At 39.5% G+C, this 26,949-nt stretch overlaps 1 protein-coding gene across 3 annotated transcripts in view; it reads left to right on the forward strand.

Moving 5' to 3' along the window:
- Positions 1-25,908, forward strand: part of DZIP3 (DAZ interacting zinc finger protein 3) — a 110,057-nt gene extending 84,149 nt beyond the window's left edge. For 2 of the 3 annotated variants that reach the window (XM_066346782.1, XM_066346780.1), the window contains 11 exons: positions 620-688; positions 3,749-3,845; positions 5,548-5,651; positions 7,459-7,546; positions 9,263-9,364; positions 11,654-11,794; positions 14,041-14,177; positions 15,457-15,574; positions 22,064-22,207; positions 22,292-22,393; positions 24,549-25,908. In XM_066346782.1, the coding sequence (XP_066202879.1) occupies positions 620-688; positions 3,749-3,845; positions 5,548-5,651; positions 7,459-7,546; positions 9,263-9,364; positions 11,654-11,794; positions 14,041-14,177; positions 15,457-15,574; positions 22,064-22,207; positions 22,292-22,393; positions 24,549-24,659 (1,213 nt within the window). In that variant the 3' untranslated portion in view covers positions 24,660-25,908. The remainder of the gene's footprint in view (positions 1-619; positions 689-3,748; positions 3,846-5,547; positions 5,652-7,458; positions 7,547-9,262; positions 9,365-11,653; positions 11,795-14,040; positions 14,178-15,456; positions 15,575-22,063; positions 22,208-22,291; positions 22,394-24,548) is intronic. The other variant, XM_066346781.1, reaches the window with a different exon arrangement.
- Positions 25,909-26,949: the final 1,041 nt, after the last annotated feature.

Consider the following 26,949-nt stretch of genomic DNA (forward strand, 5'->3'; position numbering starts at 1 on the left):
TAGCTTCTTGTGTATTAATTTTAAGCTAATCAAGGTTATGCCTTCTGATTTACACAATTTTTTTACCCATTCTTTCCATGATTAGGTCATAGGATTGATTCCCAGTTTTAATTTATAGTTTTTATTAAAATTCTTATTTGCACACAGTTTTATTACTTCTATATTTAAGGTCTAATTTCCTTCAGACCTTACATCTTTAATAGTTTGCATGACTGGATATAATATCTCATTAAGGGACTTAAAGTTCTCAGTCCCACCATAGGCCTAGAACGTCAGAAGATACATCTCTGTTCTCTGGTGGCCACAGGAAAGGACAAAGCGAAAGCCATTTCTTCAAGTCATTGAACTGAGAATACAAGATACCATAATTCTTCTCTTTGGCTTTCTAATTTGCAACTTAGTTAGAACTAAGAGGTTAGTTCTTTCTTTAGGAAGTCAGTAAGCAGACATACATCAGAAATAAGGTAAATTTCAGAAGGACTAAGATATCAGAGTTTAGTTAATTTTAGGCTCAACATTTGTGGCCCAAAATGGACATACTTAATCCCTCCTCTATAAGTAGAGCTAGAAAATTCTGACTATTAATTTCTAACATTTTATGACTTTCTTTTTTGCTTAGATTACAACGTCAGAGCCATGCTAAAGATAATGTAATCAAGAACCTTAAAGAGCAACTTTCCATGAAAAGGTATAAACAGCTGTTGCTTTGGTTGAGTGCACCCTCTCTGAAACTGTATTCTACTCAGCGTGTTCTGGATGGGGTAGCCACATAATTTGTCATCCAAACTGGGGCACTTTGAGGCTGAAATTGAGTAGTATTTGTAATTACACTGGAGCAATAGATATAAACTGTAAATATCCTAGGCAAATTGTGAGGTATGTTCACTTTAGCTCTGGCCCTAGAAAACTGCTGAGACAGAATAAAATCAGCCAAGATGGTCCCACAGCATACTACTGTCAGGGACGAGAGTTGACTGAGTTCTTATCTCTTTCCCCTACTTCCGACTGCTTTATGAAACTGGCTTAGGGTTTGTTCTCATTCATAGATTTGACTGTTGGTAAATTTTTTATAACAGCTTTTTTTGAGATCTAATTCATAAAATTTACCCTGTTAAAATATACCATTCATTGGTTTTTAGTATATTCAAAAATGTACAGCCAGCACCACTAATTCCAGAATGTTTTTGTCACTCGAGAAAGAAACCCTGATTCATTAGATGTCACTTCCCAATCTCTTCTTCCTCCTGCTCTGACAACCACTAATCAATTTTTTGTCTCTGGATTTGCCTATTCTGGACATTTCATGTAAATGGAATCATATAATGTGTGGTCTCTCGTGATTAACTTCTTTCATTTATCATGATTTTCTCAAGGTTCATTTGTGTTGTAGCATGTATCTGTGCTCATTTCTTTTTGTGGATAGATAGATAAATATTCCATTGTATGGATATGCCACATTTTGTTTTTCTTTTCATCAGTTTATGGACATTTGGTTTGTTGTCATTTTGGCTATAATGAATAATGCTGTTAGGACATTTGTACATAGATTTTTGTGTGAATATATTTTCAGTTCTAGGTATGTACCTAAGAATACACTTGCTAAGACATGCAGTCAATTCTGTTTAACTTTTTGAGGAACTACCAAACTATTTCTCAGATCAGTTCAACATTGTACAATCTCACCAACAATGGGTGAGAATCCTTATTTCTCCACATCTTCACCAATCCTATTGGATTATCTGTCTTTATTTTACCCATTGTAACAGATGTAAAGTGGTATACCACTGTGGTTTTCATTTGCATTTTCCTAATGGTTAATTATGTAGAGCATCTTTTCATGTACTTATTGGCCTTTTGTTTATCTACTTAGAAAAATATCTATTCATGCCTGGCCTGTGGTGGCGCAGTGGATAAAGTGTCAACCTGGAAATGCTGAGGTCGCCGGTTCGAAACCCTGGGCTTGCCTGGTCAGGGCACATATGGGAGTTGATGCTTCCAGCTCCTCCCCCCGTCTCTCTCTCCTCTCTCCCTCTCTCTCTCTCTCTCCTCTAAAATGAATAAATAAAATAAAAAAAATAAAAGATAAAAATCTTTAAAAAAAAAAAGAAAGAAAAATATCTATTCATATTTTTTGACCATTTTTTAAATTGGGTTGTTTATGTTTTTACTATTAGTTTTAACTGCTCTTTGTATGTCCTGGATACAAGTCCCTTATCAGATATTTACAAGTATTTTCTCCCATTCTGTGGATTGTCTTTTCACTTTTTTAATGATGTCCTTGGAAGTACAAAAGTTTTTAATGTTTTAATTTGATGAAGTTCAACTTATTTTTTCTCTTGTTCTTGTAGGCAAATTGTGTACAATATTTAATGATATAACAATTCTCTTGGTTGAGTTAATATATCTCTTGAGTATTTTATGATTTTTCCCTCAAAATACTTTTATTTTAATGATATTAACAATATATTGTTTTATCAAGCTGCTCATCAATGTTTATCAGATACTTAAGTATACAGATAGTTCTAATAATATAATATTGAGGATAGCTTTTATGAAAGTTCCCTATTAATGTATGTTATATTTCCAATTTTATGTTTCCATTTAAGATATAGGTTTAGCCTGACCTGTGGTGGCGCAGTGGATAAAGTGTCGACCTGGAAATGCTGAGGTCGCCGGTTCGAAACCCTGGGCTTGCCTGGTCAAGGCACATATGGGAGTTGATGCTTCCAGCTCCTCCCCCTTCTCTCTCTCTGTCTCTCCTCTCTCTGTCTCTCCCTCTCCTCTGTAAAAATAAATAAATAAAATAAAATAAAATTAAAAAAAGATATAGGTTTATATGCTCTAGATCTGAGCTCAAGCTGAAATGAGATGAGAAAAAGAAAAACCTTAAGGTAGTAATTTTCCACAATGTCCTTGATAAATAATGTCCTATCATCAGCTCCCTCCCTCTCAAACTATAGATTAGTTTTCATTTTGTGGTCTTGAATGTAAGCACTGAGATAACCAGTAAAATATCAATATTTATGCAGTGACTCAGGGGTCCCCAAACTTTTTACACAGGGGGCCAGTTCACTGTCCCTCAGACCATTGGAGGGCCGCCACATACAGTGCTCCTCTCACTGACCACCAATGAAAGAGGTGCCCCTTCTGGAAGTGCGGCGGGGGGCTGGATAAATGGCCTCAGGGGGCCGCATGCGGCCCATGGGCCGTAGTTTGGGGATGCCTGAATGACAGGGAAAATAAAAACCTTTGTTATTTGGTATTGTTGGGATACAAAAGGCTCATAGAAATTTTATATAGAATTCATAAATAATGGTACATTAATTTAGTACTTACTATGTGGCAAACATGAACTTCTTTATGTATATTATCTGAATTAATTTTTACTATAGCTCTTTGAGGTAATAAAATTTTCCCCATTTTTACATGTGAGTAAACTGAGATACAGAGAAATTCACTAACTTGCCCAGGATTTCACATTTAATAAACTGTGAGACTCAGATTCATCCTCACACAACTTGATTTTAGAACCAAGTTTTAAATTATTACCTCTGTATTGACAGCTTTAAATTGCTACACTCTTGATAGCAAAGGATAACAGTAAGCAATGTCTTCTCTTGCTTTTATATGCCGTATACTTTTCAAGAAATTATTAATTATTAATAGCTTGCTATCTTTCTTCCTCCTGAATAATAAAGGTCTGTTCTTGCTGCAATACTGCTTACTTTTTAATGATCATGTATTTCAGATCTCAATGGGAAATGGAGAAGCATAATATGGAAAGCACTATTAAAACGTACTTAATCAAACTGAAAGCAGAAACCAGCAGAGCTTTAACAGCTGAGGTAACAAGAGGGAGAGGGAGGCCGGGGAGGCAAGTTTTATTTGTGTACTTTATACTATAGAATTTTGAAAAAGGCTATTTTTTGAATAAAGAGAAATAGATATTTTAGGACCAGCCCAAAAAATTCAGCTCCAACCTTTGTGCTTTTTTGACTTGTTGGCATTTTGTACATGATTCAGTGCTGATGATCGTACAATGGTTTTCCTCAAATGACTCCAAGAAATTGGTCTTCTTCATTATATATACCAAATGCAGACATCTTGGGAAATTCATGAAGCTAGACTTCGAAGAACGACCTTTCACCGCTGCCATTCTCTCTTCTTTGCTACTTCTTCCATAGATCTTGCAAAAGCACATACACATCATACACTCCAATATCAAAACCAACCTATCTTCTGCACCTAGAAAGTTACCCAGTTTCTTCCAAGTTAGCTTAGCACCAACCCCACAACTAGGTCTCTCAAAAGAAACATATATGTATGTAATTTTTGTCTCTGGATAACCAAACTTGATATACAGTAAGATTTAAGTTTGGGAGAGCTCACTGGTATTAAAAGCATCACAGATCTTCTCAGCACTGTCATAAGAAGCTCTATTCTTTGGTCGAGTCCTCAGAAGTCCAGAGGTCAATAATCAAGGAGTGGTGTGTAAACCACAAACCTCTGGAGTGAAGTGTTGGAGTGCCAGCTTTAATTGACAAGAAATCTCATTACCTTAGGAGCTCAAGTTTGTATTCTGTTTTTTACTGCGTTTAGTCAGGAAGTTTCTTTCTACTTCCATGGACATTTTGGAAACACGTAATGCTGCCTAAGAGAATAATATGCTTTTCTCAATCAATGATGCAGGAAGGATTCCTGCTGTGGGATTGATATTGGACTAGGTGACCTCCAAGGCCCTACTGGACTGCATGATCCTGTAGGGTCTGATTTTTTTCTTACCTTTTCATCAGTTAAAAAATAAACAGCAGGATTTCTTTTGAGTGTTCTTAACTCAATACTCAGGCTGCATCTAGTATCAAGTAAATTAGAATCTCTGGGACCAGACATCATTTTTTAAAGGTGGTTTAAGACTTTTGAGATGTTTCCAGTGTATATACAGGTTTGAAAACTATGTTCGAGATTGTTTACAAACCCAGTAACCATTGAATAAAAAATTAGAATTGCAGAATTGATTTTTTTTATAAAAGGTTTATAATGTATCGTGGCTGGTCAAGAAGCTCAGGTGCTGTTGGAAGAAATTGAAAAATGGCTGAAGGCCCTGGCCAGTTAGTTCAGTTGCTTAAGAGCATCATCCCGAAACAATAAGGTTGTGGGTTTGATCCCCGGTCAGGGCACATGCGGAAAGCAATCAATAAACGCAGAACTGAGTAGAACAACAAATGCAAGCTGCCCTTCCCCCTCCCCCCTCTCCCTTTCTCTCCCTTTCTCTCTCTTTTAATCTCTGTCTCTAAAAAAAAGAAAACAGAATTAGCCCTGGCTGGATGCTCAGTTGGCTGGAGCGCCATCTCGGAGCAGAGGCTGCCAGTCCACTCCCCTTGGTCAGGGCACGTACAGGAGCAGCTCGATGTTCCTGTCTCTCCATGCCTCTCTCAAAAAAGAAAGAAAGAGAAGTGGCTTAGAATTCACTTGAAATGATTGGGAAAATAATGTGTTTATTTACAAGGACACCTTCAACTTCTTTTTCTTTCTCTCAAAAACCCATAGCTGTATTTCCTACAGTGCCGCAGAGACTTCGGGGTGCTCCATCTGGAGCAGACGGAAAAGGAGTGCCTCAGCCAGCTGGCCAGGGTGACTCAGATGGCGGCCAGGTAACTGCTCCCTTCCTTGTGCTTCTTGATCTCAGAGGTACTCGCAAGTGGCTCCAGTGTTGAACATAATCTCTGATGTGCTTTACATATATGACATCAGAGTCTTCGGAGAGTGAAGAGTCCTTGTGTTTTTCAGCCTCAAAAGTCACGTAGTCACTTTGACGCTTTTTACTTTGCTGCTTCTGCTGAAGCGCTGAACAGTCTGCTAAATGCGGTAATAGCTGCTGACAGATTCCCCCCGCACTCCACTGTGAAATAGATCCAAAGTCAGACATTTACGATATCTACAAACCAAGGTGCATTCCAGCTGGAAACTTTTCTAATTGTTTCTCTTCAAAGGCTTGATTTTAAATACCTTTGGAGTACGTTGGGGGGAAAATCAGTAGTAACACCTAAAATTATATGTTGAAAGCAATTTCCTGTTGTTATATAAGTGATTTTCAAATATTGGGCAGGTTGTATAAGATTCTTCTTAAATTTGTAATTTTATGAGATATAACTTCAAACTTAAAGAATTAAATTAGAATCTCTGGAGCCAAGGCATTATTATTTTTTAATAATTATCATTTTAATGATTATCGTTCTTCATTTCTAACGAATCACAATCTCTGAGATTTAGCGAGATTCCCAAGATACACTGATGAGCATTCAGGTCACAGAAGCACTGTTTTAAGTGGTTGTCAGTCTCTCTCCTTGTTAGAGGGGGGAAATGCTCTGTAAAGTAGAATATTATCAAACCTCTTTGACATAATCCCAAAGATAACTTGTTCTGCTTTTTTAAAGCTGATGCACTGGGTGATACTGGGCTGGGATGTTTTAACAGCCTTTTGAAAGGCATTGAAATCTCTCTTCTGGAGACAGCAGTCCCTAAACATCTCAAAGCTGTTCCTACTTATCATTTACTGGGTATGTTTGGCAGAGCTGCTGTGCTTGTGCAATTTATGCACTGTTTCGAGGCAGCAATCTAATTCATTCTTGCAAAAGTGGTACATCTTTCTGATTTGCCCTCCCCTGTGGAATATCTTTTCTTTTCTTTTTTTAAGTGAGAGGGGTGGAGATAGATTCCCACATACGCCCCGACTGGGGTCCACCCAGCAAACCACCCCTTCCCTGTGCCCGGGCTGGGGCTAATGCTCGAATCAACCTATCTACATCCTCAGCGCCCAGGGCCAAGGCTCGAACCAATCAAGCCACTGGCTGCAGAAGAGAGAGAAGGAGGGGGAGAGAAGCAGATGGTCACTTCTCCTGTGTGCCATGACCGGGAGTCAAACCTGGAGAGTCCGTACACCCGGCAAATGCTTTATGGACTGAGCCAGCTGGCCAAGGCTGGACTATCTTTTTCTAATTTACAGAGGAGGCTGATAAACCAGCCAGCTGTGACCTTGTGATGTCAAGGATAACGTGAAGATAGTCCAAACCTTCTTCCGAGATGAGTCTTCTCAACCTGCATTGATTGTCTAGGGCAGTTCCCTTGTTTGGCTTCCACTGCCTTCCACCTTCCGTGGATGGATTCCTGTGAAAAGGTTTTTTAATACGTCCTAAAAATACATTGCCAAGCTAGAGAAAAATAAAATCTTGGTGTGCTGAGGCAGATTTTTTTTTTCTTGCAAAAAACAATCATACGTTTCTTGATTTATTTTTAATAACCCTTCCATACAACTTTGTGCCCATTTGAGGTTGGTGATGGAGGTAATCTTGTTCTTTTACACATTTACATATGTGGTAGAGAACATAATGGAAATCTTTGGAAACTTAATTGGTGTATAGAGAGAAAGAACTTTCTCTTGTGTCTCCTTCTCTACACCAGCAACCTGGAATCGATTCGGCTAAAGGCTGCCGTGGATAGTTGGAGTGCCATCGTGACAGATGTCAGGAACAAGATTGCAGCCCTCAGGGTAAGTGGCGAAGTATACTGAGGGAAAGCTGAATGTTGTAGGTGGTATATACTTAAAGAAAACATTTAATACTAAAAACAACTGATAGAGAAATTAAAAGAAGAACATGTTTTTTATTTCAGTCATTAAAGTTTATTCCTTTTTGAGGCTTGAGATCAATTACTTCCACATAGTTTGTTGTAGATAAACATGGTTATTTAGGTTCTTATTAAAGCAAATGCTATGCCTCATACCTGATCTTAGAATTTCCAGGCTAACTCTGCTCTAATCAGAAGTAAATGTCTTACTTGGATTGAGTAATTAATTGTGTGTTTACAGAATTAAAGGGAAGATTAAGCAGACCCATATTAGTTTTCAATCTTAACTTTTTATATAATCGTTCCATAATGCAAAATAATACATTCTTAATTATTGGTTTAATAGAATTAAGGCTATGATAAAGGTAATGTAAAGAGGTAACCAGCGAATTTATTCATTTGGATTTTGGATATTTTTGCATGTATACCTTAAAGTTTATAATGTTGATTTGTGATTTCAGAGCATAGACAATAACATTCAATTGTGAAAAGCTGCCTCGTCGCATGAACTACTTCTCTAGCTTTTTTATTGGTGGAGTTGACTCTTCCCCACACTTTTCTTCCTCAGTCTTCAGTGATGCTTATTGTTTCCACTGGGTTGATTCAGAGTTCTGGCCCGAAGAGCTGCTCCTCGTTCTGTATCCTTCTTTCCCTTCAAACAACCGTTCCCTGAGTGGGAGTTTCTCAATGTTTTGCTACTTAAGACTCTTTTCCAGCTGTTATAGGATATTTACAAAATAATATATAAGCAAAATGGGGACAACACCCAAAACTGTTATAAGCATGTGGCTAAACTTAAGCGATTAGAATCCTTTGGAAAAATCCAAGAGAATAAAAGACATATCTGGAACTGGAGAAAACTAGAGGTATAACTTGAGGTAAACAAAATAAGAATATTGAATAAATATCCCCTAAAATTTTTCCTCTAGGTTGTAAAATGAAATTTGCAAGTGATTCGGGCTCCGGCCAGTGAGCTCAGTCCGAGCACCGCCTGAAACAAGGAGTGGGTTCCACCCCTGGTCAGGGCGCACGTGGGGAGCAACCAGTGAATTCACAAATGAGTGCTTCCTTTTCTCCCCCTCTCTCTCCTTTTCTCTTTCTGTCTCTCTAAAAAATCAATCAATAAAAAAAATATTTTTAAGTTAAGCCCTGGCTTGATAGCTCCGTTGGTTATGAGCGTGGTCCTGAAGCTCAGAGGTTGCTGATTTGGTTCCTGGTCAGGGTACATACAGGAACAGCTCGATGGTTCTGTCTCTCTGTCTCTCTATCTTTACCTCTCCTCTCTGGGGGAAGGGGGGGGGATAAAGAAATTTGGAAATAATTCTACTCTTCGTTACAGATCCTTTCCTCCTATATGAATCAGCCAATATGTTATAGCTTCTTGAATCTTTAGGTTCTGTTCACTTTACGTCAGTGGTTCCCAGTTTGAGGCTGAATATTATGGAAACAAAGAAGAATTATCACAAGGATCTTTGAATTATGTGTCTCTGTATCTTGTCAATCAACAGATACTTCTATAAGTACAACTATTTATATGCAGGGATAACGTTCAATAGAATTGTTTTTATGTCAGAAATTGTTTTTATATTCTTTTTTGAGGTTGATTTTGCTTAAAATGTTGTTTCCCTTTTTCTACTAGACACAGTATAATGAACAGATCAGCAAGGTGGAGCAGGGGTTTGCCTTGAACTCCTTGCCTCCGATCCAGCTTCCTCCCCCGCCACCCGTTCCAGAGATACTGGTAAGAAATGTGACATTCTGAAAAATTCCTGTCTTCATCCTGATAAAATGGTAAGGGCTGTAAAACACTGAATATGCAGTATGTTTAATGCATGTTCAAAATGGAATAGGCATATACTGTGCAAATCATTTGCCATGTCCATTTCTGCTGTTTCATCTTCAGAGGATAATAGCTGTTGGCTGGCTCAACCGAGGCCGCTTACATAGGTTGCATCCCTAGATTGTAGTGATACATTTGACATCTTAAGAGGTAGTATATTTTCATTCATCCTATCACTCTCATCTACCTCATGGAAGAAAACTGATGTGTGCTCAGAATTTCAGTGCCCACAAGTTACCCCCAGATGACTGAAACCCTTCAGCATAATACCCTAGCAGGCTGGACTTCATCCCTTCACTTCTGCTTAAAACTGTCTTTCCCTTCATTTTATCCTTTAACAGCAAGGATGCCTTCCATTTATTTATATGCCCCTTCTCTGCTTGTTGATAGGGAACAATTAGTCCTTATCAGACATTTTAATATCCCTGCTCTACTATTTATGTTACCTTTTTGGGAAAGAGTGCTTTAACCCAGTTAGCACACATATCTTTCCAAAACATCTTTTAGCACAGAACCGCTCGGTGGTCATTTTTATTCCCGTAACAAATCTGGGCAAGGAAAAGACTAAAGGTGTGAGGTATTAGGGGCAGATCACTTTTGACAGCACTTCTGCTTATGGAGAACTTTAAAATCTCATTTCTACAAATAGTTGATTAAATTACAGAACCTAAAAAATATTGTGTGAATTATATAGTGTTTCACTGTGTTTCAAAAGCAGAATCCTGCGGCCTATAGGTTGTAGGTAAAGTCTCCCATGACTAAATTTTAAATGGCTCCAGAGACTCAAAAACTAGATATAGAGCTGTTGTTTGGAATATTTTTGAACCAGACCAGCATAAGCTGTCTGATAGCAGTGATGCTATGTAGTTAACAAACATAAGTAAACTTTTACCTCTATATTTTTATTCCTTCAGACACTGTTTAGTTCTGATGTTGGTACCCAGGTTTCGACAAGGGCAAAACCTACTGGCAGTTAGGCTCTATGGAATTATTTTTGTTGTTGTTTTTTGTTTATTTTTATTTCATTATTTGTTATTTTCTATTATTTTTATTGAGTTTATTGGGGTTACACTGGTTAATAAAATTATATGGGTCTCAGGTGCACAATTCTATAATACTAGGCCCTATGGAATTAATTCATGAGCATCCTTGTGCTAACATCTGAGAGGTACAGGTGTGTCTTTGTGCTCCCTAGCGAATCGATGCTGTGTTTGCTGAAAGCTGACAGTGGTGTTCAAGCACAGGCATCAGTGACCACTGAGCATGTGCAGCAGTTTGAAAGCACAAGTACTGTAACTATGAATATACTATTTACTGTAAATTCAGGTGATATAATACGATGGAAATACGCTAGAGATCTGGGTAACTCTGAAGAACTATATTGGTCTTTGGAAAATGAGCTGTTCTGGGCTTTGGTTTTCTCATTTATCTGTCAGGAAATCTGATCAAGAAAGGCCATCTATCCCTGAGACTCTAGTACCGTAAGAAATGGCCGCCAGGTTTTAACTATGTATATTGTAGTCTAACCTGAGAAGTCGGAAATAATGGGTACTGTTCCCAGTTTATTCCAATATTTTTATGTTTCAGTATATTTTTATTTTTGTATACTGGCTATCTAATCCTCAAAGTAGTGTTAGGTAATAGTTGTCCTGAAAGAGAGCAGGAGGACTATTTATTTACTCTGTAACCACCCTTCATTTTATCTTTAAAAACTTTCCATTATGAAATTTTGAAAAATATATAAAAATAGAATAGTAAGATGAATCTCTGAACTGAAGAACCAGTGGGATTTCTGAGTGTCAGCACTGTCTTCAGCAGGAGTACTACTGACAAGCTCCTTCGCAGAGTCTCTGTTATCCCCTTCGGGAGGGAACCTGAAGAGTCACTAACCCAGCTGCCTTATTTGATAGATAGTAACTTGGCATCCACGGTTACCCAGCTAGGTGTAAAAAAGCCGGTCTAGAACCCGGTTCTCTCTTTTAGTGTTTTTAGTATATTTCACTCTTCTTTGCTGTTTGAATATTTATGCATTTAACTAGTTTTATGACGACATTATTTCTACTGTGCTCTGTAACCAGATTTCTAATCAGTCTCTTCCCCAAACATCGCTCTGTGAGTTTGGATCATTGCCTACATGAACAGATAGGTGTGGGATTTTGTTTTCATTATTATTTACTGTTTCTGTTTTAGATGCAGCGGTTCTTGGGAAGACCTCTTGTGAAAGAGCCTCTCTTTAGACCCGTACTCAACGTTCCTCACATGCCTGCCGTTTGTCCTGGAGTCGTCCCTGTGCCTGGCCAGCCTCGACCCCCGCTGGTAGAGCCCTTTCTGGTGGGATAGACATTGACCATAAGTTCTTTATCACTCCAGAGGAATGTCTGTCTCTTCTCTGTTCATTTACTTGATAACCGATGGTGACAGTGGCAGGGTGGTGATGATGATGAGAGCTCAGTGCTAATGGAATAAATCATTTCATGTGAGGCACTGTGTTAAGGGCCTTACAGATATCATTTAATTATAATATTTTATTAACTGATAAAAAGCTTAGTTTTTAGATTCAAAGCTAAATATATACTGCTCACAAAAATTAAGGCATATTTTATCACTTCATATTCATTTGAAATTTCCCCTAATTTTTGTGAGCAGCATATTTTTATAATTGATAATCCTCACAGTTACACTTTGCTTCTATAACAAGCAATAGTGATGGGTAGGTTGATGCTTTAATAGATAATTATATTTAGCATGATTGTTGGGTAGGTTGAAAAGCAGAGAAGCCAAATCACAGCAAACTAAATGATGCTACAAAGTGAATAAAAATTTTATTTAAATACACACACGTGTATATGTCCAATAGGACAGGATCTATAAACAGACAATATAAATAGATTCACCTTGGACCATATTATACTGTAAAGTTACAAATCTTTCTATCTATAAATAGCTAGATTAGCCTTCTCTAAACCTGAAGAAGCAATAGGGAAATTTAAAATGAATAGAATTATTAGTTGTAGTCTTGGTTAAGGTAAACTTTTTTATTAGAAGAAAAATATTTTTTCAGAAGATTATGTTAACTATAATTAATGAAAAATTTTTTAATTTGACTTTCTCATAAGTACATTCTAGTCAATTTTTTTTTTCTTTGTGCCTACAAATTGCTAACAGTCTCCCTTTGAAATATATAGTCCTAGGAACTCTGCTTATCTTCGTAGAGGCTGCCTCTCCACAAGCAAATATGTTAACTGAGTACCACGTCTCTTTATCACCATAATTTCACAGCGTTGCTCACGTGGTTTGCTCCTGCTCAGTTTTTTAAGAAAGTATGGCAAAACTGTATTGAGAAAACATTAAAATACATCAGCCTTCTAATAATATTACTTCATGATATCTGGGAAGAAGCTTGCTAGGGAGGCAAACCTGGATTTCCAAGCAGTATTCTGCTCCTTCTGACTTACTAGGCTATGCACGAGTTATTCCAGTGACTGTTAGTAGTTGCTGGTTTTCATGAGTGATAACCTTATATTCGAAAATAACTTGTATAGCCTTAGGTAAAAGATGTCATGTTTATAATTATCATAGTAATCAAATTAGCACTCCAAAAACATTTACTTATTGATGTTAATTAGGATCCTAAAGGTTCTAATAAGGAACTACCTCCCATACAATATGGGGAAAACTTGGGTGGTCTCACGGCTCAGGGGTGTCCCTGCAGCTTCCACACCACCTTTGTAATGTTCATGAGACGTTGGGCAGACATTCTGGTAGTAGTCTCATTTTATTTAGTTGTTTGAAAATTTAACTTTGTTACTTTCATAATTATAAAAGTAGTATATGCTAACCATAAAAAAGCAAACAATACAGAGATACAGAAATATATACAAAATATATAATAAATAATTATATAAAGCAAAAAACAAAATAACCCTGCCATTGAATCCTAGGAAGTAATCACTATTTACAGAATGCTTTATAACTTACAGACCTTTTTCTGTACATACAGAAATAAACATCTTATATGTATTTCTGTACATGTTTGCAATTACTGAGACTACTATGTTCCATTTATAAAATAAAGTTACAGCTCTGCCTGACCAATGGTGACACAGTGGACAGAGCATTGACCTGGGACCCTGAGTTCCCAGGTTCAAAACCTCAAGATTGCCGGCTTGAATACGAGCTCATCCGTTTTGAGTACGGGATCACTGGCTTGAGCGTGGGATCATTGACATGAGCCCAAGGTTGTTGGATTGAGCAAGGGGTCATGGGCTTGGCTGGACCCCCTGGTCAAGGCACATATGAGAAGCAATCAGTGAACAATTAAAGTGCCACAACTACAAGTTGATGCTCCTCATCTCTAGCCCTTCTTGTCTGTCTCCCTCAGTAAAAAATAAAAAATAAATTTACATAAACAATTAGAAATATTGTGCTAAGTTAAGAAAAAACTAAAAAGGGAACCTGATGTCAGTATTCCTTTTTTTATTCTACCCATTTTCTGAGATATGGAAATACCATGTTGGTATAGAATGTTGCTTTGTAAGAGTTGAAGCTGATGATGTGTAACCCTGTGTTCCTCACAGATGACTGGCATAGCCCGGGCTGTGCCGGCCCCTGGGAGAGAGGCTGTGCCTCCCGGTGCGGGTCTGGGGAGCGACCCTGCGATGAACTGGGAGAGGATTACAGACAGACTACAAACTGCCTTCCCCCAGCAGACCAGGTACCTGAGTCTGTACTTAGTGCTGAGTGCAGATCATATTCTGCAGCCACAGCCATACTTACAGCAAGGAAATACTTGACGTAACACCCACAGAAAAGTAGTTTCCTTACCATGGCCTTGCTAAGGGAAATTAAGTGCATCAGGAAGGGATTGTGTTCAGTAAATGCTAAACCTCTTCACCAATTATTAGTGTTAAGTCATGAGAAAATACATTTTTAAATTTAGCTTTGCTCATTTACTGAAAGTGCATCTAGTTGTAAACTTATCTAATTTTAATGCCACCAGCTGCAAGAATTAGCTTAATAACCTATTTCCAAAGTGAGTTTTAAGTTGATAGTATGCTATATAAAACCAGACATGATCAGGTTTTGCTCTCCTATCTTCTTAATTTTATTGAGAGTCCTTATAGTTTCTTTACTAGGCAACACAGTTAAATGCAAGAAATCATAATTTTCCTGTTCTTTCACAGTTCTGACTTCAGTAGAAAGGTAATTAATTCTACTCCTCCAGAAATGAAGTTTTTTTTATCTTTACTCTTTCATCCAAGGCAATAATTCTAGTTTTCACCAGTATTTATATTTGAAAACCAATACTTTTATGTAATGTACATACTGTTATGCTTCAGGATAGATTATAGTTTTATAAATATTATCATAAATAGCTAGTGAAAACAGAACAGTAATACAGTTGTTACTGTTATACCCCAAAAATATATGTGCAAGCTTTTAAGTCAGTGGAGCATGAGAATCGAAAAAGAACCTATCAATAAAAATATTCCTAGGTTTGTTTGTTTTTTAATTAATGTATCTTTTAATCTTTGCTTTTCTGTTGTTTAATATTTGTTTTCTGTGTCTGGATTTTACAAAGTAAAACTATTAAGAGTGATAGAGGAGAGAAAGACAGTAAGAGTTAAAAAGGAATGTTTAGTCCTGGTAAGGGGTGAGAGATGCGATATGAAGAGCTCAGTACATCAATAAGGAGATAACTAATGTTACACGGTGAGCTTCCAACACAGTGAAAGTATCTTTTTGAAGGAAAATAAATACTAAACTTTGAACTCATGAACACATTTAGCTCATTAATAAAACATTAGGACTATTCATTTTGGCTTAAGCTAAATGCAGATGGACCTGTGATCACGTTTTTAGATCAAAGATCTAAAGGGTCATGGCTATATGATACCTTTCAGTCAAACAATGGGATTTTATATCTTGTTTGGGGAGCACATCCTCAAGGCAGTAGGGAAAATTACCACTGTTCTTTCCTTTATCTCTTCCAGAAAGGAGCTTACAGATTTCTTACGAAAATTGAGGGATGCTCACGGGAATCCATCGGGACTGACATTTGATGAAATTGTTTACAAGATTTCTCAATTTATTGACCCCAAGAGATCTCAGGTAAAATAAAATAAAATAAAATAAAATAAACCTATTTTTCTCTGCCCTTATCTATAGTATTAATAGTTAGCTTTTTAAAAACTATGTGTATATATATATATATATTTAAGGTCTACCGGAAAGTTCTGTCCGTTTTTGGAATAAAACAAAATACAAATTTTTCTTACTATCAATAAACTTTCTAAATAATACAATTGCCATTATTATTAATGATTTCTTGCCAGCGTGAGGGCAATTTGTATATCCCATTTTTGAAAAATGTTTTATCTTTTGATGTAAAAAATTGAACCAGTGCTTGTTTGATATCTTCTTCATTTTTAAATTTTTTGCCCTTCAAAAAATTTTGTAAAGACAAAAACAAGTGATAGTCGGAGGGTGCTAAGTCCGAGGAATATGGTAGATGCAACAGACATGCTTCTGTAGGATTTCTTCCTTGTTGAAATTCATAAAAATTACAGTGGCGTAAATGAACTTTATCAGTAGCCATGGGTACACTATCGCTTCACACATAAGAGTAACGTGAATCGACTTTGTTTTAGTTAATTTGCTATGTCAGTATGTATACATTAAGTGATAAAAATAGAGAGGCACACATGCACCAAATAAACATGTGTTTACGTGTCAAAACTTGTTGTGATAGAAACGGACAGAACTTTCCAGTAGACCTTATATATTTATCAATATATTGATATATAAATGTATTTTTTTATTTTTTCTTCTTTTCCAAGCTGAGAGGAGGGGAGATAGACTCCCACATTTTATCTCAGAAGCTCTATTTCTCCTTCAAGTTAAATGATAGCCTTGCTGGATAGAGTAGTCTTGGTTGTAGGTTCTTGCTTTTCGTTGCTTTGCATAGTTTGTGACATTTCCTTCTGGCCTGAAGTGTTTCTGTTGGGAAAGCAACGGACAGTCTGAAGGGAGCTTCTTTGTGGCATCTGTTTTTCTCCTCTTGCTTTTTAAGATTCTTTCTTTGTCTTTAACCTTCGTCATTTTGATTTTGATGTGTCTTGGTGTGGGCCCTGTTGGGTTCTTCTTGTTTGGGACTCTCTTATGTTCCTAGACTTACCTTTTTCTTTAACCAGGTTAGGAAAGGTTTCAGTCATCATTTCTTCAAATAGGTTCTTGATCCCTTGTGTTCTCCTGTTTTGTTGGGGGGTTTTTTTGTTTTGTTTTTTTTTGGTTTTTTTTTAATGTGGATGTTGCCATGCTTTATGTTTTCACAGAGGTCCCTGAAATGATCCTCATTTTATATATAGTTTTTTCCTTTTGCTGCTCTGCTACCTTGCCTTTTAAACCACGGATTTGCTCCTCTACTCCGTATAATCTGCTGTTGATTTCTGCAGTATACTTCATTTTAAATATAGGATTCTACTTTTATCCTGGGTCTGTTTTACGGTTTCTATGTCCTTTTTTTTTGTGCTACTGAAATGGAATATTTTGAGCATCCTTATAATCATTGCTTTGAACTCTATATCTAATAGATTGCTTGCCTCCATTTTATTTAATTTTTTTATAGCTGTTTTTCCTATTCCTTCATTTGGGGCATATTTCTTTATCTCCCCATTTGACTGCACCTCTGTATTTTTTGGTGTGTGTATTAGGTAGATCTGTTACATATCCCTGCCTTGGAAAGGTGACCTTATGTAGTAGGTCCTATGGGGCTCAGTTGTAAAGTGTTCCTGATCATCTGAGCTAGTACTTCAAGAATGTCCCTTATTTGGGTTATGTAAGCCCTCCTGTTGTAGTTGAGTCTTGATTGCTATCAGCTTCTCTGTTGGTGTGGTTGACCTCAGCCTGGGTGAATGTGAAGGTTGACCCCCAATCACAGTGTAGCTCTGTAGGGAGCTGACTCCATAAAGCAGAATTCACCATCACAGGGTCTGGTGCCTGCTGAGACATCCCAGTGGGTGTGCCACTCGTGGAGCTAAGTGCATCATGCTCTGAGGGGGTCTGAAGCCATCCACTGGGAGTGTTGGTTCTGGGACCTCTTCGGCGGGACTCCAGTGCAGGTCAGTGTCAGAACCTTCCAGTGATTGGCCATGGGCTACTGGGTAGCTGTTAGCAATTATAAGATGATCCACAGTTGGTGGCCGCCTCTGCTGGTTTTGGATGCACTTTGAGGAGCCAAGCTGTGCGCCAAGGCTGGCTTCCACCAGAACTGAGTCTGGGGCAGGTTAGCAGGCCCGAGACACCCTGAGATTAGGTTCTGTCTTCCACTGCCTGTTTGGCTCAGCCACTGAGAGAACCTCCAGTGGTAAGTGAGTTGCAACCGGAGAGTTCTGAGTCATTAGGTAGTGGCAAGTGGTGTTCACCAGGTCGATACAGATTCAATCTTGGCACCAGTTCTGGGTCTAAGGCCACTGAGCCAAAGTCTCAGAGTACACCAACGTCAGCTACTACCCGCCTGGGGCCTGTACATCTTGGTGGTGGGCAGCAGGGTCTCAGAGTCGTCATGGTGAGGCCAGCACAGTTTATCAGTCTATAACAGATCAGGGTTTATCATGTGGAGGGAAGGCCATGCATAGGAATGGTGGCACTTGTCAGGGTGTGGTGGGGGGAAATGGCTTTGCCCCAGAGCCACACGACTTGGTCTCCCTGTGCATCTCTGACACTCCTTGAGACTGCTTGTCCCTCCCTGAGAGCCTTTCAAGAGAGACTGCAGCAGGCCCAAGCTGCCTGCAGCTGGCTGATGCCTCAGCGGGGCCAGCGCGACAGGGCGGGGCCACAGGGAGTTGGGAGAGTGGGGCCAGTGGTCTCCCCAGGCCGGTTGATGCCATATGGAGGAGAGTGCTCTACCCAGGAAAAGTGTCTGTGGGCAGTGTGGAAGAGGGTCTCAGCGCAGGGACAATGGCAGCTGTCACTCTAGCCTTCTCCCCAAAGCTACACACCCCAGTCTCTCCCGGTATGACTCCAGTCTACTCAGAGCCGCCATCCCTCTACCAAATCTCAGGTGAGTTCCCATGAACGGGATTTTGTCTGCTGGCACCTGGGTTTGTAGCAGACTCCTGTCTGTTCCTGGCAGTTGGAATCCCCGCTGATTTTCACCGCCATATGGCATGGGCTTCTTTTCCTTGCTCTGGTATTCTGGGCTGGGGGTCTAGCATGGAGTGTAGACCCCTTGCTCCTCAAGACAGACCTTTGTTTGAAGCTGAGATATTTCTCTGGATTCTCAACCACCACACAAGAGTGTTGGTCCATTTTTTTTCACATCTCTGCCCTTCTTCTGTATGTCTTTAGTTATAAAACTTCTGTTCATCTAGTCTCCAGTTAGTTGTTCAGGTTGATTGTTCTATAATGTAGTTGTAATTCCGATTTGATCCTGGGAAAAGTTGAATGTAACTTCCCATTCACTGCCATCTTGGATCTCCCTCACGTATATATTTTGTCATTTCTAATTACTGTCTTTTTCTTTTCCATTTAAGAAAACCTCAGCATTTGTTTTAGGGCTGGCTAAGTGGTGAGGAACTTATTTAGCTTTTATTTATCTGGGAAAGTGTATGTCTCTCCTTTACTTCTGAATGATAATCCTGCTATCAAGTATTCTTGGGCATAGGATTTTTTCTTACAGAACTTTGAGTATACTGTGTCATTCCCTTCTGGCTTGCAAACTTTCCCTGTTTGTTACTACTTGCTTTTCTCATGATTCTCTTTATCTTTAATTATTGACATTGTGGTTTTAATGTGTCTTGCTGTGGACCTTTTTGGGTTTGTCTTGTTTGGGATACTGTGCTTCCTGGGACTGACTATATGTTTCCTTCCTCAAATTAGGGAATTTTTCAGCTATTAATTTCTTCCAACAAGATTTCTGCCTCTTTCTCTCATCCGCTTCTGGGACCCCTCTAATGCAAATGTAGTGTGCTGATGTTGTCCAAAAGGTTCCTTAAACTATTCTTATTCTTTTTAATTTTTTTTTCTTTTTTCTCTTTTTCAGCTTGGGTGACTTCTGCTACTTTGTCTTCCAGATCACTGATCTATTCTTTTATGTCATCTCATTTGTTGATTCCCTCATGTATTTTTCATTGCAGTTTATTGTATTCTTTAGCTCTGATTGATACTTATATTTTCTGTCTCTGTTGAAAGTCTCACTGTGTTCATTTTTCTCTTAAGTTTGATGAGCATCTTTATGACCATTGTGTACCTTCATTTCATTTACTTCTAGTTTTTCTCTTGTTTTCTAGTTTGGATCATATTCCTCTGTCTTCCCATTTTACCTAATTCTCTGTGCTTGTTTCTGTGCATTAGGTATATCAGCTATGTTTCCCAGTCTTCAAGCAGTAGACTTATATAGGTGATGTCCTGTGGACCTCAGTAGGGTAATCCCCTCTGGTCACTAGAGCCAGGTGCTCCAGGATTGTTCCCGGTTGAGCTTCATGCATGCTTCTATTGTGGTGAGCCATGATTGCTGCTGGCATGTCGTGTGGGCAGGACTGGCTGTGTAGCAGGGCTGAGATGTGGAGGTGTAAGCTTTCACCAATGTGCCCACTGGAGTTAGGAGGCTAGAGGGAGAATTGTTAAGTGGTGTCTGCTAGTACCGGCATCAGCTAGGCAGAACTAGAGCTTACAAATGGCTGCTGCCAGTGTTGCAGGCCTGTGGCGAGTCCATGCCGCCTCGTGCCTCCTGCCTCTGTGGCAGCATTCCGAGTATGGTGAGTGTGCCTCCCTCAGTGGTGCTCAGCGGAAGCAGTTTTCAGTCAGGGTGCCACAGGAATTTCTAAAACATGGCGCTGACCTCTTTTCCCTCAGACTGTCAAATAAACTAACAGCAGACAACACATCAATAGCCATTTGGTATGAATGAATCAAAATTATTCCTTTTTTTGGTCATATTGTCAAAAAATCTATTTTTTGGTGTGCTGTAGAATTTTAGTAATTAGTTTATGTGAGCCATGAGATGAAAACAGTTGAAAATCACTGGTCTGTGTGCTTTTTTTCTGGTGTTTTCTTGCTGGTTTCCAAGTCAAGTGGGTCTGTACACGAACCCTTTAAGAGCTGAATTCCTTTTCCTTGCAGTTCTTCAGATTTCCTGGATGAAGTCTCTGTTGGTTTTCAAAGCCAAGTGTTTGGGTTCTCATATGTCTTATGCATGTACCAAGGTTGGGATGCCTGATGTGAATTTGAATCCCTCACTCTTCAAGGAAGAGTTTCGTGCCTTTGAGAGTGTTCCTGACCATGGAACACCACAGCGGGGTGTGGTTTTTTCCCCCTTGGTAGGACCGTATCTCTCCTACCCTTGTCAGAGCTGTGCCTTTCTGTGCTCATCCAGTTTCCATCTTCAGCTCCCTCAGACTCTTAGTTAGCTGTCTTAATTCTCTCTCTAACATGTTCAGTAAAATCAGTAATCTGTATTGTATTAAGTCATCTATTAACAATTTAAAAATTCAACTTCAACTTGACAAATGGTATGAAAAGTCTTTTTCAAATACCTCCTGATCATTCTAGAATAAACTGATTATTCTAGAATAAATTGGTTTGAATGATTCTAAAGGAGGCAATTTTTTTTTTAATTTTCTGCAAACATTTGTTTAAATTAAAAGAGTATATATAGGCCATGGCCGTTTGGCTCAGTGGTAGAGCACCAGCCTAGTGTATGGATGTCCTGGGTTCAATTCCCAGTCAGGGCACACAGGAGAAGCGACCATCTGCTTCTCCACCCTCCCCCTTCTCTTTCATTTTCTCTCTTCCCCTTCTGCAGTCATGGCTCAATTGGTTTAAGTGCATCAGCCCTGGACACTGAGGATGGCTTCATGGAGCCTCCCCCTCAGGTGCTAAAAATAGCTCAGTTGCAAGCATGGCCACAGATGGGCGGAGCATCAGCCCCAAAAGGAGTTGTTGGGTGGATCCCAGTCAGGCTATGGGGGAGTCTTCTTCCTCTTTATTTCCCCTCCTTTCAATTAGAAAAGAAGGGGGAAAAGGTATATATAGCCCTGGCCAGTCGGCTCAGCGATAGAGTGTCGGACTGGCTTGTGGATGTCCCAGGTTCAATTCCCAGCCAGGGCACACAGGAGAAGCGCCCATCTGTTTCGCCCCACCCTCCCCCCCTCCTTCCTGTCTATCTCTCTCTCTCTTCCCATCCCGCAGCCAAAGCTCCATTGGAGCAAAGTTGGCCCGGGTGCTGAGGACGGCTCCATGGCCTCTGTCTCAGGCACTAGAATGGCTCCGGTTGCAATGGAGCAACACCTGGATGGGCAGAGCATCGCCCCCTGGTGGGCATGCCGGGTGGATTCCAGTCGGGAATCTGTCTCTGTGCCTCCCTGCTTCTTACTTCAGAAAAATAGAAAGAAAAAAAAAAGTATATATAGTAAGTATATATAGTTATTTTGTTTTACTTAGATCTAAATATATAAGTAATATTGCCTACATTTTGTTTCAAGATTTATTATGAATCTGATTGACCTGTAGCCTTTTGCTAATTCTCACTATACTGTGCTAGTTTATTAATTCTTTCTGTTTTCAACCAGTTCTTTAAAATCAATATAATATTCTTTTCAGAGTCAAGGCAAACCAGTGCCCGCTGGTGGCTGTGCTTCACCCAGCCATGCTCCACTGCAGCCTAACGCAGCCCAGCCCCCCACAGCTGCCCGGAGGCCCCTCGTTCCACAAGGTCCTGGGACCTGGGAAGGAGCCAAGAGTTTGGTGAGACTGAGACTTTTGATTACAAATACCTTTAAATTTGAGAGAAAGAAATGAGCTGAATCCATCCTATGTGTATTTACCCAGGATAATGAGGAAGGGGAAGAAGAGCCTTGTGTGATCTGTCATGAGAATCTCTCTCCAGAAAACCTCTCAGTGTTACCTTGTGCTCACAAATTCCACTCTCAGGTAAACTTACCTTCTTAATATTTCACCGCTGATCAACTAAGCAAGACTCACACTGCCTTATTTGAAATCATATGCCTGTATCATCATCCACACTGCTTCTTGGTTTCCGCTGAGTATAATGCTAGCCTTCTGGGTACCACACAGATGTGCTTGCAGCTGTTCCCCATGCCTACCTCCAGATCGCACGTGCTGTCTCAGGTCTCCGTACACCTCACCGTAGAGTGGACAATGATGAGATTTAAGTGGTAGAGAGTAGGCCGTTCACTTGAATAGAACAGAGATGAATGCGATTGACATGGCAATTCAGTGGCGATTTAGCAACAGTGCCACTCACTTTGATGTGCTAGAAATAATACATGGTGTCCTGTGTCCACACCTGCCTGTGTCCTCACCTAATGACAGATTCTACTGTTATAACGCAAACGACTTACCTCAGCAATCTGCTCAGGTTCTGGCATTTGCTTTTGAAATGCTCAGACTTGAGTTTTGATGTTAGAAAAATGTGATACTGGCATATCTTCTGTTGATTCTGGGAAATCATATAGGTTAATTCCCGGTGTTGCTGCTGTGCTCATGCTATTGATATACAATTTATGATCCAGGTCTTCTGTTGCAGAGATAAAATTTGACACCAGAAAATATAATCTTACACACAGAAAAGGGCTTCTCAGGGAAGTGAACTATAGGAGCTCATTCAAGCCATGTTTGTAAAACACCGTTTCAGAGATACGTGATATGTGATACATGCTACAGAAGTATAGTCTGCGTCCACTCTGATATGAAGAGACATACTCAGAATGACTAATCTTAAAAGATCTCCAGGGCACATACTTAGTCACCTGACCTTCCCATTTAAAGTTTTAAAAGTCTGATTCATTTAGAATTTAAATGTTTCACTTAACTAATTTTATTCTTTGCCATTACCCAATGAATAGAAAGCAAGTAATTCATTCAGGTTACTTTTTAGGGTTAGATTCAGAGGGCTTCATATATAGTGCCTATTCTTTTTTTTTTTTTTTTTTTTTTTTTCATTTTTCTGAAGCTGGAAACAGGGAGAGACAGTCAGACAGACTCCCGCATGCGCCCGACCGGGATCCACCCAGCACGCCCACCAGGGGGCGAGGCTCTGCCCACCAGGGGGCGATGCTCTGCCCATTCTGGGCATCGCCATGTTGCGACCAGAGCCACTCTAGCGCCTGAGGCAGAGGCCACAGAGCCATCCCCAGCACCCGGGCCATCTTTGCTCCAATGGAGCCTTGGCTGCGGGAGGGGAAGAGAGAGACAGAGAGGAAGGGGGGGGGTGGAGAAGCAAATGGGTGCTTCTCCTGTGTGCCCTGGCCGGGAATCGAACCCGGGTCCTCCACACGCTAGGCCGACGCTCTACCGCTGAGCCAACCGGCCAGGGCTAGTGCCTATTCTTAATTCTTTCTCACCTGACCTCGCTCTCCATTATTCATACCAGTAAAAAAAAATTTGCAGAGTTTGTTTTCAAGCAAATGACCTAACAGATAGTTTATACTCCCATTGTCACCAAAGAAAAAGCAATCTGAAAAGTGTATCCATCATCTAGGGGTCTTAACTTCAAACCACCCTAAGCACTTGATACAAGGTATTAGGGACTTCTGTATGTCAGTCATAACATTTTCTGGGTTATAAGGGAGAACAATATATAATAAACTAGAGAAAAAAATATAGCAGCTTTCCTCAACCTTTTTGTTATAAAGAACTGCTAATCCCTTTATAAAGGTTAGGACAAATGAATGCTACAAAATGTACATTTAAGGGAATTCAATAGTACCATTATTCTATAATTTGAATTAATTTTATAATTGTAAAGATAGATGATATATTATTAAGTAAGTTTATTAAGTTGTAAATATGTAAACAAGTAGGGGGAAAGAACTGCTAATGACCCTGAATACTGGGGTTCAGGGAGGCTCTCAGTAGAATGAGCTGGCTGGCAGGTGTCCTGTTAGCAGCTGGAGCACTCAGCAGACTGAGAGAGGCGCGGTGACCGCAGCCGCCGGCCCGGCAGGGCACCAGATGGGGCTCTGAGGTCTCCTGATAGACATGGGGGTGACAGTCCATAGATACGTGAACAGCTGCCTCTGCCAGGTTCAATCTTGAGACTGACACGAATCTTTTTGCTCCTTAGTGCATCAGACCTTGGTTACTGCAGCAGGGGACATGCCCTACCTGCAGGCTCCATGTGTTTCTGCCAGAAGAATTTCCTGGTCACTCAGGCCGGCACGTGCCCAAGATCTGATACAAGGGGCGGCTATGCACAGGAAGTTTCCAGACTCCACGGCTCAGTTTCGCCTTTCATTGTGAGCTTATAGTGGGAGTGGTGTGAAGGAGTACACTCCTCAGTGTTGTGCAGACGAAGCTAGATAATCGCACCAAAGCTGCAGCCAAAGAGGACAGGACAAATCATCAGGACTGAACAGACGGAAAGGGCTTCAAGAGCATAAAGTGTTAAAGGTTACATCGTATCTGCCTTACCTTAGATGTTTTCTTCCAGCATAAGCATTGTAACTGTTAGCATGTATCTTAGGGTGTCTTTTCTTGTCATTTTTCCTTCTTATTCCACTCATGCATACTTTCCCCCACTGTACTACATTCTAACTTCCTCAGCTATATTTAAGCAAGAGAAACACTGGAATAGTAAAAAGAGAAGTAGGGAAATTCCACAGATTTTAATGTTTGTTTTCATTTTTAAAACTGCTTATATAAATATAACTTTAAATTTTATCTCTATCTTCCCTATTCTTTTTCTTTTCTTTTCTCTAAAATATGTATCCATGAGCTACTTGAGGGTGTGGACCATGCAATGTGTGTTGGAATCGGCTTATAATGGCTTGTGAAAGTTCATTGTTAAAGTCTCAGGAACTTTGTGAGCCAATTGTCAAGTTTCTGGCAGCTTGAAATTTGCCACTCATAGAAATTGGTAAATGCTGTAATGAAGTGCTTTTCTTCCTCTCAAGAGCTGCTTGTTAAATGTTTACCAGGGTACCACCGGGGCCATGTCTGAGCCTCTCTGTGCCCGTGTCTAGCCCGCAGCTACGGCGTAAATATTCCCAGAGTCAGGAATAAGGAGGTGGTAAGAAAGGAGTTCATGCCTGAATTAAGTCACTTGCTCAGTTAAATAATTGAGATCTTATGTCCATTTGTGAACATGGTCTTTGAGCCTTACTCATTTACACTTTGTAGGGATACTGCTTTTCTGCTTTAAGTGTCCAGTTTCGCTCTCTGATGCTGGGGGTGGTGGGGAACTGTTTATGTATAGTTGCTTCTTGTGACAAAGTTGATACCCACTGGGCTAAATTGCACGTCTAAACTGTCACCAAGAGCTTTCATTCCTAGCAGTCAAAAACCGATTTTGAAAATAGTATTGTATAAATGCTGTAAGTGTTGTACATGTCTCCAGTTATAAAAATTAAAAGAGCAGTTACTTGTAAGACAAATGTTACTTAGTTCTGTTTTTTTTCATAATTAATAAAACTGAGATTGTGTTCTCTGACTCAGCAACTATTCTTTCTGAATATTTCAGTTTAAATGTATCTTTAGGTTACTTCAGATCTCTATTTAAATCTGTTGTTTCTGTAACAGTATGCTAAATGTTTTCTTCTGCAAAATGTAGAGGAAATATCCAAAAATGAAGGCAGTCATCTAGATACATAAAATGCCAAGAATGTATCAGAACTGCAAAATTCAGGACTTACAGGGCCTATGATAATTTTTTTGTCTAACATCTTAAGGTCATAGTCATATAGTCAATTATCTTGTAAAACAAATGGTTCTTAGTTTATGTTTACAACTGCGATTTCATTTTTCATGTGGGAAAGAATAATTGTTTCTTAACACCTCATTTGCCTGTATATATCTATTTAACCGTATCCTGAAGCTGTTTTAAATCTGTTTCTGTTTAATTGTGCTTCAATTTTGTCTTCTGTTATGAGAAAGAATAAGAAATTATCCAAGAAGAAGGCCACTTCCAAGTCATCCAGACTTGTAAAATGCCAAGGATGTCTTGGATTATAGAGTGTCAGAGTTTGTAGGGCCCTTAGTAACGCTCTAGTCTATCTTCTCCTTTTACAGATACATCTTACCCAAGGTCGTGTAGCTAAACAGTGGCTGAAGCAGTCCTAATACTTGAGGGTCCTGACACTCGGTCACATGCTTTCTGTATAAACTCATGCTGCAAGATTGTATTGGTGCTGCACCTGCTATTCTGGGCTCCAAAGATGGGGCTGAGGTCTCAGTACCATAGTTGATACATGGTGAGAGTGTAGTAGTACGTGCTCCTGAAAGTCATGTCCAAATCTGTAGATGCTAAAGGTAATGGGATTGTTTTTTCTTTCTGAGTTATAATTTAATAATAAAGACAACTGTAGTGCGCATGATACTTTAATCATCACTGTCATTCCTGTGAGTATAATGGGCCCAGAATAGCATCCTGCCCAGAAATCCAGTGATGGAAGTGGCAGTACTTACATCAACAACACCTGTAAGCTTCCGGTACTATCAGTGCAAGTTCTGTCAGAGGGTGTGTCTTG

The sequence above is a fragment of the Saccopteryx leptura genome, chromosome 8 (assembly GCF_036850995.1).
Source record: "Saccopteryx leptura isolate mSacLep1 chromosome 8, mSacLep1_pri_phased_curated, whole genome shotgun sequence".
NCBI classification, from domain to species: domain Eukaryota; kingdom Metazoa; phylum Chordata; class Mammalia; order Chiroptera; family Emballonuridae; genus Saccopteryx; species Saccopteryx leptura.